Below are 12,820 nucleotides of genomic sequence, written 5' to 3' on the forward strand. Positions count from 1 at the left end.
GGCAAAGCTCCCACAGAGGGGAATTTTGTGGTATCTACCAAATTACACATACAGTTGCCTCTTGACCCAGTGGCTCTATTTCTGGGAATTTACATCTGTGCAATGGTATTGAGAGCACCATTGTTTGCACTGGAAGACTGGAAACCCCCCGTGTTCATCACAGGGATGTGACTGGATGAATGTTGGTACATCCACACAATGGAATCAAATACAGCCATTGAAAAAATGGGGAAGTTTTCCAGGTCCTAGGTATTGCCTGGTACGCAGAACATGTTTGTAAGTGAAAAAAGATGTGTAGGGCACCTGTGTTCCCTGGGAGGGGAGCAGGTGAGCCACAACCACCTTGGCAGAGGCCAGCCTCTCAGACAGGAGGGCCTCACTCAGCATGGGGAGGTGGGAAGAGGGTCACCGGAGACAGACCACCCCCGGGCAGGGGACATGCAGAGCCCTGGCCATCCAGCGTGCCCTGCTGGATGGCCAGGAGTCTGCCGATGCTGAACTTCCCACTGCTTTCCAGCTTGGTCAACAGCCAACTCCTCTCTTTGTAAAGGAACAGATTATCCCGAGTGAGGTTAGTGGGAAGGGAAGAGAGACAAAAGGAGGGAGAGACTGGGCCGAGGGTCAGCAACCGACCCTCAACCCAACCGCAAGGGCTGCAGCCGGGAACCCAAAGGGCCATTAAGGCGCCCCCAGCCCCAACTTTTCTCCAGGCTCCCTTCAAGCCTTACCCAGGATTGCTGTGGTTTCCTGCTGGCGCCTCTGGTCTCCCCAGCCGCGGCCCCCCCCAACACACTGCACTAATGGCTCAGCCTGGGCCCCCAGGGACCTTCCCTGCCCCCCAGACTGCTCTGCGGGCCCCTGGCCCCCTCACTGCTGTAACCCAATCCTCTGCGGCAGCTCCGGCTCAGCAGAGCAGCCTCCAGCATAGCGGCCCCTGCTTCCCACCTCGGCTGCGCCCTACCTGGTCTCTCCGGCCGCGCCCCCAGGCCGGCGCTGAGCTAGCGGAGCCCCAGCTTGTTCCTGGAGACCGTCGAGCCAAACCTGCTGCCCCAGTGCCACCCCACCTCTCGGGCTGGGCTCCTCTCCCCATCCTCTCCTCCCCGCGCCTCACCCGCAGTGACCCCCACCTGGCCACCCGAATCCTCTCAGCCCTTCCCGGTCCTCAGACTGACCCTCTTTCCTCCTTCCAAGCCCCTGGAGCCTGGTCACCGCTCCCCGGCCCTCTCAGTGTCCCCCACCCTGGGCCTCAGCCATGCAGCCCCATCCCGGGCCGCAGGAGGCCCGGCGGCCAGCTTCGGACATCCGCGTGTTCGCCAGCAGCTGCACCCTGCATGGGCTGGGCCACGTCTTTGGCCCCGGGAGCCTGACGCCTCGCCGAGGGCTGTGGGCCACCGCCGTGCTCCTGTCGCTGGCCACCTTCCTCTACCAAGTGGCTGAGAGGGTGCGCTACTATGGGGAGTTCCACCACGAGACGGCCCTGGACGAGCGCGAAAGCCACCGGCTCACCTTCCCCGCCGTCACCCTGTGCAACATCAACCCGCTGCGCCGCTCCCGCCTCACACCCAACGACCTGCACTGGGCCGGGCCCGCGCTGCTGGGCGTGGAGCCCGCCGAGCATGCCGCCTTCCTGCGCGCCCTGGGCCAGCCCCCCGCGCCGCCCGGCTTCATGCCCAGTCCCACCTTTGACATGGCTCGACTGTACGCCAGGGCCGGGCACAGCCTGGAGGACATGCTGCTGGACTGCCGCTACCGAGGCTGGCCGTGCGGGCCTGAGAACTTCACCGTGGTGAGCTGGTCACCGGCCCGGGGCCGCCGGGCACCCGGCTCGTCCCTGTCCAGGACCCGCCATCCCCCAGTCATGCCAGCCCAGGCTCCTCCAAAGCCAGGGGACCTTAACACCCATGCCAGGGACCCTTCCCTTCCCAGCCAGGCCACGGGCTTCCCACCCCACCGGGGCCTTTCTGTTCAGCCCAGGAGACTGTGCTCCTTGGGGTCCCCTCCCGGTCACTCAGCTGGACCGCAGTGCGCAAGGTCGTGATTCCCAGCACAGGGCACTCACCCAGGCTGGCTCTGGGCTCAAGTTCTGGTCGGTGGAGACCCTGCTTCTGGGGGTTCGGGGGAATCCAGTGGGACTGCTCTAGGGCAGAAGAGCCCTCTGCCTGGGGGAGTCGGCTTGCTTTCCCTCTACCTCTTCAACGTTCTGCTAGTCCTGGAGGACGGCAACCGAGACCCCCTTCCTTTCTTGCCATTCTCCAAAGAAACACTTGTCCCATAGGCTGTGCCCTGGGCTGGGGGCTGGGGGGTCTGGGAAGGGGAGGAGGGGCTGGAGCGATGGGAGCCCATGAGGGTCTGACTCTATGTGCCGGTATGAGGGACGGACTGAGGGCACTGAGATGTGGGTTCAGTGGTCAAAGAGACCAAATGGAGGGCAGGAGAGGAGAGGTCTCGTCGTTCTCATGTTTGCCTGGGTAAAAAGGCTGCCTGGGCTCCTTTACCCTGGTGAGGTCTGTCCCCTGTCTGCTCACCCGTAGATCTTCACCCGGATGGGTCAGTGCTACACCTTTAACTCGGGCGCCGATGGGGCAGAGCTTCTCACCACTCCCAAGGGCGGCATGGGCAACGGGCTGGAGATCATGCTGGATGTGCAGCAGGATGAGTATCTGCCCGTGTGGAGGGACATGGGTATGGGGGCACACAGGTCAGGCTGGAAGGGTGGCACAGATGGGGTACAAAAGGCTCTGGGAAGGAGAGGAGGCACTAGGAAGGACCCCAAAGCATATCCTTTCCTGTGAGAAGGGGGTAGGGTTGGTTGGTCGCAGTCCTGGGGAGAGAGGGCTGCAGCAGGGGGTGTCCTGAGACACAGGCCTCAGGGTCCCCCTTTCCCCTGCAGAGGAGACCCTGTTTGAGGTGGGGATCCGAGTGCAGATCCACAGCCAGGAGGAGCCGCCCACCATCGACCAGCTGGGCTTTGGGGCATCGCCTGGCTACCAGACCTTTGTGTCCTGCCAGCAGCAGCAAGTATCCCCACCCCCACCCCACCAAGGCCCCCAACCCCCCCTTCAGCCCACAACACCTCAGACTGTCCTGGGGGCCCCATCCCTCCACATGCCCACACAATTACAGTTCACATTGTACCTGGGTGCCTCCTTAACCCAACCAACTACAGCTGAGCTTCCTGCCACCACCCTGGGGCGACTGCAGCTCCGCATCTGTGGACCCTGACTTTGAGCCGGAACCTTCGGGTCCCCTGGATCCCCCCAGCCCCAGCCCAGGCCCCCACCCTCCCTATAGTCTAATGGGGTGTCGCCTAGCCTGTGAGATGCGCTATGTGGCTCGGAAGTGCGGCTGCCGAATGATGCATATGCCTGGTAAGGGGCTGATGGGGGCGGAGGAGGGGGTCCGGGTGGGGGCAAAGGAGCCTAGGGGGCCCTTCCTGAAGCTGTCTCCTCCCCCACCACCCCAGGCGGCGCGCCAGTGTGCAGCCCTCAGCAGTACAAAGACTGCGCCAATCCGGCGCTCGGTAAGGCGCAAACCTGTCCCGCATCCCCGCCCCTACTGGGCTCCGCCCGCGACCCGAAGGGGCCCTGACCCAGGCGACTGTGGCCCCTAGACGCCATGCTGCGGAAGGACGCGTGCACCTGCCCCAACCCGTGCGCCAGCACGCGCTACGCCAAGGAGCTCTCCATGGTGCGGATCCCGAGCCGCGCCTCCGCCCGCTACCTGGCCCGGAAACACAACCGCAGCGAGGCCTACATCGCGTGAGCCGAGCCGGCGGGGGCGGGGCGGGGCGGGCACCCTCCTGCGGGCGAGCCTTCGCGCGCACACCCGGCTGGGACACCAGTCTGCACATCACCGCAGGGCTCCTGGGCCTCTGGGCAAGCGCGCGAACCTTCTGACACCATCTCTCCTGCAAACGGGGGCCATGACGCCCGCCCCAGGACTCTCAGGAGTCACAGACGGGAGATGGATCGCGCACCTGTTTCCTGCCTGCAGCTGGAGCCAGCCGGGGTCCAGCGAGCTTTCCTGTCCTCTTTTCCTCCAGAGACAATGTGCTCGTGCTGGACATCTTCTTTGAGGCCCTCAACTATGAGACGGTGGAGCAGAAGAAGGCCTATGAAGTGTCAGAACTGCTTGGTGTGTGTGTGTGTGTGTGTGCACGCGCGCCCACACAGGACACCCAGGAGTCTGGGGAGGTGTGGGCAGGGCATGTGGCTGTGAGCTGATGGGTAACTTGGGCTCTGCAGGTGACATTGGAGGCCAGATGGGGCTGTTCATTGGAGCCAGCCTGCTCACCATCCTTGAGATCCTGGACTACCTCTGTGAGGTGGGCCTGAGCCCCAGCTGGGGGAGGGGAAAGGAATCAGGCCATAGGAGGAGGATGTGCACTGGCCACTTCCCCCCACTGCCTGCCCCCAGGTGTTCCGAGACAGGGTCCTGGGATACTTCTGGAACCGAAAGCACTCCCAAAGGCATTCTAGCACCATTCGGGTAACAACCCCTTCTTCCTTCTTTGCCATCTCCAACATGGATGCTCAGCCCTCCCCCTGAAGCCTAGAACACCAGCCCTACCCAGCTGAGGAAAGACTGGTGGGGGAGGAGCATGCAGTGACCTTGGCTGGTCCTGGGAGGGAGGACTCCTCCCCACCTCTGACCCTTTCCCTCCCACAGCTTCAGGAAGGGCTGGGCAGCCACCGAACCCCAGGTCCCCACCTCAGCCTGGGCCCCAGGTAACAAGAAATGGCCCCCTATTTCAAGGGAGGAGGGGCAGGTCCCGTCTAGAGGGTGACATTCAGGTTCAGGGTGGCAGGGCAGTGGGTACGAGGCCTCCTGTCCCAGCGCTGTGGTCTGGGTCCCCCAGGCCTCCCACCCCTCCCTGTGCCGTCACCAAGACTTTGTCAGCCTCCCACCGCACCTGCTACCTTGTCACACGGCTCTAGGCCCGGCGTCTGTCTTCAGGGTTGCACCCTGACATCCTGGACATGCCTCGCCTGCTCGTGTCTCTGCCATCTTCACCCCAAATAAAGTTCTAGTGCATCAGCCTCAGCTAGTTCTCTTACAGGCAGACCGGTCAGGCCAAGGTCAGCCCTACTCAGGCCGAAGAAGACCTCTGCCAGCCAGCATCCAGTGGGCAGTGTCTGAAATGTAGGTGGGTCCCAGTCACCCACCACAAATCTCTCTGGGAAAAAAGAGTAGTAAGAGGGTATCCGTCATCTGCAGCTCAGTGTGAATGAGCTGATCAGAATTGCATCTCAGAGAGAATGGAGCCCAAAGCCAGGTGTCATGGCAGAGAGGAGTCAGCAGGAGGACAGTTATGGTTGGGGTACCACAAGGGAACAGCTGGAAGAAGGCTCTGCCCCAGAGCCTGGCAAGAAGTAGGGGAGCAGGCAGGGAGAGGAGGCAGAGCAGGAGGAACTACCCACTTCCAAGAACGCAAGCTGCTGTCCTGCCTGGGAAGACTTTCAGGACTCTTTTCTCGTATTTGAGACCAAGGGGCAGCACACCACCTGTCTCCATGGGAACGGCTGTTTCCCCAACCTCCCCAGAGAGCAGAAGGGCCCAGCTCGAGATGGTGGCGGGGGGCCCTCCCTTCCCACTCCTGCCAGTAAGAATATATCCCGGCCCCAACTACTGCCCACTGTCCCTGCTCTTTCTCTGTATCCCAAATATTGGGAAACTAGGGGCAGGGGAAAGGGGGTTCCTAATCTCACACCTCTCTGGGTCTTTCCTGGCCCCAGCCTGCAGGCCTGGGGATGGGGGGGGACGATGAAAAAGGAAGGGCTAGGGATGATGTACATGTGAGATAGGGAGAACCATGCAAAGGCCTGGTCCTCTTTTCCCCATTCTGGTGGGAGCCCATCCTTACTCTGACACTGGCTGCCGAACCCCTCAGGACTGGTGCTCCTGGGCAGAGGGAGGAAGGGGGGTAGGTGCCAGCATAGACACGGGGGTAGGGGTGGTGCTGCCCCCGAGCCCAGCCATCGGGGTGAGGGTCAGAGCCTCCAGCACCCACTTCGGGTAGTGGAGCAAGGACTGGAGAGCTGGGCTGGGTCTGAGCTGGAAGCAAGGCCGTAGAGGGCGGTAAGGCAGAGCAGAGACCCCGGCCCCAGCCCGCCCCCTCTCAGAACCACTCTACCACCACATCAGCCAGACTGTGGGAAAGGAGCCAATTTATGAAATTAAATAAACTCCATGGAGGGAGTGAAGAACATGGCCAGGGCACCTCCACCCCGGCCAGGCCCAGCACAGCCAGGGCTCAGCACCCCGTGCATCCCCTGCTTTTCCTCCCCTCCCAGGAGGGGGCTTAAATCAGCCAGGCCCCAGCCTGGCCAAGGTGCTGGCACCTATGGGGGGCAGAAGTCGGAGAAGTAGGGGTGCTGCAGGGCCTCTTCTGCTGAGATGCGCTGGACGGGGTTACACTTCAGGAGGTTCTGAAGGCACGGAAGAAAGGCATGGCGGGTTCAGGCTGGGTTGACCACCTGGAGCCCCATGCTCCCTCAGCCCCCCTGACAAGTGTCTGGACCCCACCCTCTACCCCTGCCCTCGGTTACCTGTAGCAGGTCCCTCCCCGTGGCATTGAGCTTGGGTACGACATTCACCAGGGACGTTGTGGCCGGGTACATCGGGTAGGGCTGTGGGAGGGCAGGGAGAGTCAGACCAGAGGTATGGGGGCTTGGAGCTGCTAGAGCTGTGAAGTCAAAAGGACCCCCCCACCCCCACATTCCCCATCACACCTTATAGTCTGGCAGCTTGGTCATGGCAGGCCACTGCTCCTCAGTTGGTGTCCCCAGAAGCGTGTCCATGGGGTCAAGGATCACTCAGGTGGAAAGGGGCAGGTAAGGGGCTCTTCCCCTCCTGGGGGTGGGGGTTCCTCATGCCCATCCCCAGACCCCTCACTTGATCCCACAGCTCACGACAGAGGTCGGGCCCAGCACATCCATGGTGTCCCCGGTGCGCCAGGCACTTTACACATGTCCGCGACTCTGACTTCAACCCTGATGTCTGCTCCTGATGACCCAGTCAGCCCTCTCCTATGCCCACAAATAATCCTGCTGCTGATTTTGGCTCCTTTGTCCCAGGGATTCACTTCTCAGCTGGAGGAGTATGCTCCTGGCTTCTTCCCCCAGGGAACCCTCCTTGTCTACAGGTCGTACGCTCTCCAAGTGGCAGCCTCCATCAGGCCTGAGAACATCGGGGTGTCCACCACCCTCTGCCCTCCATCCCCTCGCCCAAAGCCATGCCCTATCCTGGCCCAGCCCATCATCACCCTCGCTTCTTGCACTCTGGAGCTCCACGGGCTTTTTTTTTTTTTTTAAAGTAAACTCTAGACCCAACGTGGGGCTCAAACTCACGACCCTTGAGATCGAGTCACATGCTCTACCGACAGAGCCAGTCAGGTGCCCCCACCCCCCATACTCCCCTTCAGAGAGCTCGAGGGGAAGGGAAATGTCGAAGGATATCGGAAGATCCTCTTCAACTGGTCATCGACATCATTGCCAGGGAAAAGAGGCCGCCCGGCATTGGCCAGCTCTGGGAGAGGAGCAGGGTGTGAGAGGAGGGGGCACGTGAAGAACCCCCCGTTCCCATCGCACCCTCTGTGCTTTCCATCCCCATCCCCAAGGGCCTTCCCCAGAGGAGACACTCCAGTCTCTATGTGTCCACTTGAATGGGAGAGAAAGTGTCTCTGCAGACCCCCAGCTCGTCACCTGCGAATATGCAGCCGGCTGACCACATGTCAATGGATGTGGAGTACAACTTGGCCCCGAAGAGGACATCCGGTGGGCGGTACCACAGCGTGACCACCTGGAGAAGACCCCACCCACAGCAACCCCCCAGTTAGAGGACTGGGGAGGAGGAGCTCAGTCAGGAGGGGAAATAATGTTTTGAGTAGGAGTAGGAGAGGAAAGATGCTGGGAGGGGACCCTCTCCCTCCGCCCCATATCCCACACCCCACCACACCCCCAGCTCACCTCGGCTGAGTAACAGCGAACAGGGATCCCAAAGGCTCGAGCCAAGCCAAAATCAGCCAATTTCAGCTCCCCATTCTGAGGGGAGATGGGAAGGGACACGGAGAGGGGTTTTCAACAGTCTCAGGGCAGGCCCCCTGCCTCCACCTCCCAGCCCAGCTCCCCTCATCACTTGTGCCAGCCAGCCTGTGACTTGAGCCTCCCCCGTCTCCCACCTTCTCCCCAGGAGGTACCCTGTTTATTAGGAGGTTCTGGGGCTTCAGGTCCCTGTGCAGCACGTTGCGACTGTGACAGAATCCCAGGCCTTTCAGCAGCTGGAAGAGGAATGACTGTGGGGGGAGGGAGGAGTAGGGGAGGGCATCAGACCTTCTGGATGGGAAGCTGCCCCCTGCGGTGGGCCACACTCCCCTCTTCACCCTCTGCTTTGCCTCAAAACCCCACCCAGCTTTCAACAACATCATTCATTCGCTATGGAGGACCTGCTTTGTACTGTGCTAGGTATAAATAAGTGAACAATGCACGGGGGCCCCGGTCAGAATCTTTCTGGAACTTACAGCCTAGTGGGCCTTCTTACCTTCCCACTGATCTCTCCCCTACCTGGCCTCATGTAAGCACACACCTCGGAGCCATCAATATATATACTGTGCTATATCATTAATCAGCACTGCTTCCCCTGGAACCTGGCACAAGGCACTTGGTCTTGGGCCTAAAACAGTGCCTGGCACACAGCAAAGCATCCAATAGGTATTTGTTGGATGAATGAATGAATGAATGAATGAACGTATCTCTTTGAATCTCATTTTTCATATCTCAAGTGCAAATCACATCACTGATATCAGAGTGTCACTGTCAGATCAAAGAGACCATGTGAAGATGCTTGCGAAGAGGGAGGCTCCTGGAGGGCAGGAACAGGGTTTTTTCATTCCCTGACATTCCAGCGTGTCCCCGCTCAGGGCCTGAACTTGGTGCTCAGAGAGTGCAGAGACTGAAGACTGACTCCCACCCCGCTTCATTGAGTCTCTGGGATACCAGCCCCTCACCTTCACAATTTCAGGATCCAGGTCACCATTACAGCTGTCGAAATACTTCTTAAGGTCCTAAAAAGGGATGGGGGTGGGAAACGGGACAGAGTTTAACCTCAGTGTGGGCCCCTATGCCCTCCCAAGGCTACTGTCCCCCAAGTCCCCCTTTCACCTGGTCACAGAACTCAAAAACCAAAGTCAGCTTCTTGTCGCTATGCAGGACATCATGAAGCCTAGGGAGGAGGAAGGACTCAGTCAGGCAGGGCTGCAAATTTCGGCCTCATGTCCCTATATCAGCCCAACCCTGATCCCAGTATCAGCCCAGCCCATCTCTGAAGCCCCCCCCTCCAACTGACCGCACAGGCAAGGAGGACCCTGCCCATCTACACACCTGACGATGTTCTTGTGCTTCAGCTCTTTGAGTAGGCAGATTTCCCGAAGGGCTGAACTCGGCACTCCCTACACATGGGAGGGGGCCGGGCGGGCAACAGTCACATCCCACCCAACCTGGGCCCTCAACCCCCTCCCTGGCCCCAATGTCCCAGTCCTACCTCATCATCGTCATCCAGCCTCACCCGTTTCAGAGCCACGATCTCATGGGTCTCCCGGTTTTTGGCCTTGAATACTGTTCCGTAGGTGCCTAGAGGAAGAAGGTCAGGAGTGAGGGTAAAAGATGGGACACCCTTCCCACCCCAGGAAGTCCCTGTCCGGCGAGCAGGCAGCGTGGGAGTGTGTTATTTGTGAAGCCTGGAGGAGTAAGGGGAGAGATTCAGGGTGAAGGCTCAGCATGGAGGAGCTCTGAGGGAGGATGGGGCAGAGAAGGTGCCTGCAGATGGCTCAAGGGTGTCTGCAGCAGGGAGAGGCTGCAGCTGCCGGGGTAAGGGGATCTGTAAGGAAGGCGGTGCTTTCCGGAGGGTCTGGAAATAGGGAGCAGGCCTGGGAGAAGAGTGAGGGCCGGCAGAAATGAGGTCGGAGGTCTGCATCGACAACTGAGGCTGTGGGGTGGGTGAGGCTCTGCAAGTGGTGCTGAGGCTAGGGGCAGGAGATGCAGGAAGTGCTAAGGTCGGCAAGTAGGTCTCCAGGAAGTGCTAAGGCTGGGAAGGGGCGTCTGCGGGAAATGCTAACGGGAAGGATAGGTGTCTGCAAGGAGTGTTGAGCTCGGGGCCAAGGCTGCAGCCAGTGCTGAGGTCGGAGCCTGTGGGTATTGCTGACGGGAGAGGAGCCAGGACTGCAGGAATGCTGAAGGGTCTGTAGAGGAAGATCTTGCGGGAACATCTCGTAGTCCCATTACCTTCCCCAATCTTCTCGAGTTTCTCGTATTTCTGCATCGCGGCAGCCGCGGGGACCCCTACGGGCCCTGGGTTCTAAGACTCCGGCCCCGGCGTTGCAGAGGAGGCGGCACCCCAGCCTCCGCCCCTCCCCGCCCCTCCCCGCCCCCCCTGACTGCGCATGGGCTTCTGGGGCATGTAGTACCAAGGATGACCAGATTTCCCAGCAATGTGCGGGGCATTAGAGAACAAGAAGACTACAACTCCCAGCAGGCTGCGCCAAGGCTCTCTGCCGCACTCGCCTCCCGGGACTCTGGTTCGACCGCGGAGGAAAACCTTGGACTTCAAGTCCCAGGAAGCATCGCGTGTCCGCTTTCCGGGCCTCAGCGCCGTAACGCCACGGCTCCCAGTGTGCCCTGCTCTGGTTATTCCTTTCTGTGATCACAACCTTCTTTTGAAAAGGGCCTCTCTGGGACTAAACATTCCAGAAAGCAGTAGGGTGGGGGTGGGCGCTCTCTGGGGTTTGGGGTTTGGCGGCCTGCATCCCGGGCCCGGATGGGTGCGCTCTGACCCGGCTGATGGTGTTGAGGTTCCAACGACCTCCTGACAACCGCAGTACGGATTCCCACCTCTCCCCAGGCCATCTGGAGACCTCAGGATTGATTGGGAAATGGCTCCGAGCCATACCTTGATGACGACTTCACCGGGACCAGCTGAACCACAGGGCTGGGAAGAGAGGCAGGTGTGCCCCTGGATTTAACGTACGCCCGAGACCCCTCTCTAACCTTTGAGACCCGTTTGTCGTCTCGGAGCCCATCCGACTCCAGCTGCTCGCAACACTGTGACGTCCCGAGGCAACGTGGCTAGAACACTGGGAGTCCCTCCATACCAGTCTGGAGAACCCGGGCCCACCGGAGTCAGCCAGGGTGTGGCCGAGGGCTGGCAGGTTGACTACCGCCCTCAACAGACAGAAGCACAGACAGATGCTACACTTGGAGCAGCCTTGACCTCATCCCTTAAAGAGTTGATTATAGATTTTCTTGCGCTCCTCTCTAATTGTCTCATGATTGCATTCTTGAGGGCTGTGAACTGGACAAAAACGGCCCGAAACAGCGCTCCTCAGCACCAGAACCATAGTTGGTGATAAACATTTGTTAATTAACTTGTTTATATCAGAACGTTCTCTGCATACACAATGCTGTATTTCACGTAGTGGCATATTAAAAAAAGAAAAAAGTATACTATTTATTTGGAAGAATTTATAATTTAGTTGAGAAAACCCAGAAATACAGAAATCTTCAGTGGCAGGTGTTGATTATAATAGGGTTCGAGGTAGGAGGTCGCCGCAGGGAATCACTGAGGCAGAAGTTCCCCGTTTCGGAAAGTCTAGGTCAGCTCAGGGTAATGGGAATCCAACCTCCAGGAGCCATCTCCCCTATCGCCACCGCCCTCCCGCCCCCCAAGCAAAGACAGGGCCTGTCTTGGAGGCACTGGGGATTACTGGGGAGTGGGGGGTAGGGGGAGAATCTTGACCCCGATGCATTTGTGTTTCAAGTTCCTCCGCCCCGAATTTCCTGATCATCTTTGCGTCTCCGTTTTCCTGTCTGGGATCCCCAGCGTGAGGCGGGCTCCTTTCCACCAGAGGTACCTAATGCGGCCAAGAGACGGCGTCCCCGGGGTGCCCAAGTCCCATGCGGGGAAGCCCGGGCGGCTGCCTCACGGGACTGAGCCGGACAGAGGTGTGGCCGCTGGGGCGCCGAGCTCCCGGTGCCGGGCGGTGCCTGGAAGCGCGCCTCCGTCCCCGGGTCTCAGGCCCCGCTCCCCGCCTCCCCACCCGCTGCGGCGGGGCCGCGCACGGTGCGCCGGGGGGCGCGCACGTAGGGGGCTGGCCTGCCCGCGGCGCGGGGGAAAGTTGAGTTGGGAGAAGTTGGGAGCGGCGGGGGTGCGCCCCGAGGTGGGCACTAGGGAGTCGTCGGGAGCGCGCGTCGGGAGCGCCGGAGAAGGGGGAGAGACCCCGAGACCTCCGGGGCACGAAGTCCAGAGCAAGCGGGTAAGCGGCGAGGTGGCGGCGGAGGAGGGCCAGGGCCGTGGAGGGAGGAAGGGAGGGGGAAGGAAAGGGGGGAACTCGGGACTCGGAGCAGGGAGGGAGTGGAAGTGGAGGAAGGGGCGGAGACTGGGGCGCGGGGAAGCGAGATCTTGGGGAGAAGGATGCGGAGGCGCGCGGACTGCTAGTCGGGAGCGGGATCCGGGGTCCGCTTATTAGAGTTACCTAAAGTGAGGGTGCCGCGCCCCCTGCCACCAGGAGGGGGTAGTCTCTGGGAGGCGCCGCCGGCCTTCCCAATTCCTGGGCGAGCTCCAGGCGACACCCCTCCCCTACGACCCCCTACTCTATTCTTAAGGCCCGTTCGGGGTGCCTAGGCTGGGGGTGGCCCCGGGCCGCTGCGCCGGACCTCCGGGTTGGGAGGTGGAGCAGGGAAGGGAGGGGGTGGCGGGTCAGGTCAGGACAAGGGGTCAGGCAGAAGAGGGAGCAACTGGGTGGGGATGAGAAAGACGAGTCCGGAGAGTT

General features: G+C 60.7%; 3 protein-coding genes across 5 annotated transcripts in view; 2 read left to right on the plus strand and 1 right to left on the minus strand.

Moving 5' to 3' along the window:
- The first annotated feature begins 1,252 nt into the window (after nucleotides 1-1,252).
- ASIC3 (acid sensing ion channel subunit 3) lies at nucleotides 1,253-4,969 on the plus strand. Of its 2 annotated transcripts, XM_021693043.1 has the most exons (11): nucleotides 1,253-1,786; nucleotides 2,532-2,682; nucleotides 2,891-3,018; nucleotides 3,167-3,368; nucleotides 3,464-3,520; nucleotides 3,611-3,758; nucleotides 4,043-4,134; nucleotides 4,245-4,324; nucleotides 4,417-4,488; nucleotides 4,669-4,727; nucleotides 4,859-4,937. In XM_021693043.1, the coding sequence occupies exons 1-11, from the start codon at nucleotides 1,253-1,255 to the stop codon at nucleotides 4,935-4,937; spliced, it is 1,602 nt and encodes a 533-aa protein (XP_021548718.1). The 2 variants fall into 2 exon arrangements, with proteins under 2 accessions (XP_021548718.1, XP_021548719.1); XM_021693044.1 differs by lacking the exon at nucleotides 4,669-4,727 and having other exon boundaries at nucleotides 4,859-4,969.
- Nucleotides 4,970-6,150: 1,181 nt separating this feature from the next.
- Nucleotides 6,151-10,405, minus strand: CDK5 (cyclin dependent kinase 5). Of its 2 annotated transcripts, XM_021693045.1 has the most exons (12): nucleotides 10,278-10,405; nucleotides 9,538-9,626; nucleotides 9,378-9,445; nucleotides 9,159-9,219; nucleotides 9,005-9,061; nucleotides 8,198-8,293; nucleotides 7,968-8,042; nucleotides 7,704-7,800; nucleotides 7,458-7,527; nucleotides 6,732-6,792; nucleotides 6,549-6,629; nucleotides 6,151-6,428 (listed from the first exon to the last, which is right to left on the minus strand). In XM_021693045.1, the coding sequence occupies exons 1-12, from the start codon at nucleotides 10,312-10,314 to the stop codon at nucleotides 6,342-6,344; spliced, it is 879 nt and encodes a 292-aa protein (XP_021548720.1). In that variant the 5' UTR covers nucleotides 10,315-10,405; the 3' UTR covers nucleotides 6,151-6,341. The 2 variants fall into 2 exon arrangements, with proteins under 2 accessions (XP_021548720.1, XP_044776188.1); XM_044920253.1 differs by lacking the exon at nucleotides 8,198-8,293 and having other exon boundaries at nucleotides 10,278-10,378.
- Nucleotides 10,406-12,154: 1,749 nt separating this feature from the next.
- The window catches only part of SLC4A2 (solute carrier family 4 member 2), a 15,268-nt gene continuing 14,602 nt past the window's right edge, over nucleotides 12,155-12,820 (plus strand). Inside the window, exon 1 of the mRNA XM_021692995.1 lies at nucleotides 12,155-12,304. The gene's annotated coding sequence lies outside the window, so the exon portion shown is untranslated. The remainder of the gene's footprint in view (nucleotides 12,305-12,820) is intronic.

This window comes from Neomonachus schauinslandi, chromosome 12 (assembly GCF_002201575.2).
Source record: "Neomonachus schauinslandi chromosome 12, ASM220157v2, whole genome shotgun sequence".
In the NCBI taxonomy this organism is placed as follows: Eukaryota; Metazoa; Chordata; class Mammalia; order Carnivora; family Phocidae; genus Neomonachus; species Neomonachus schauinslandi.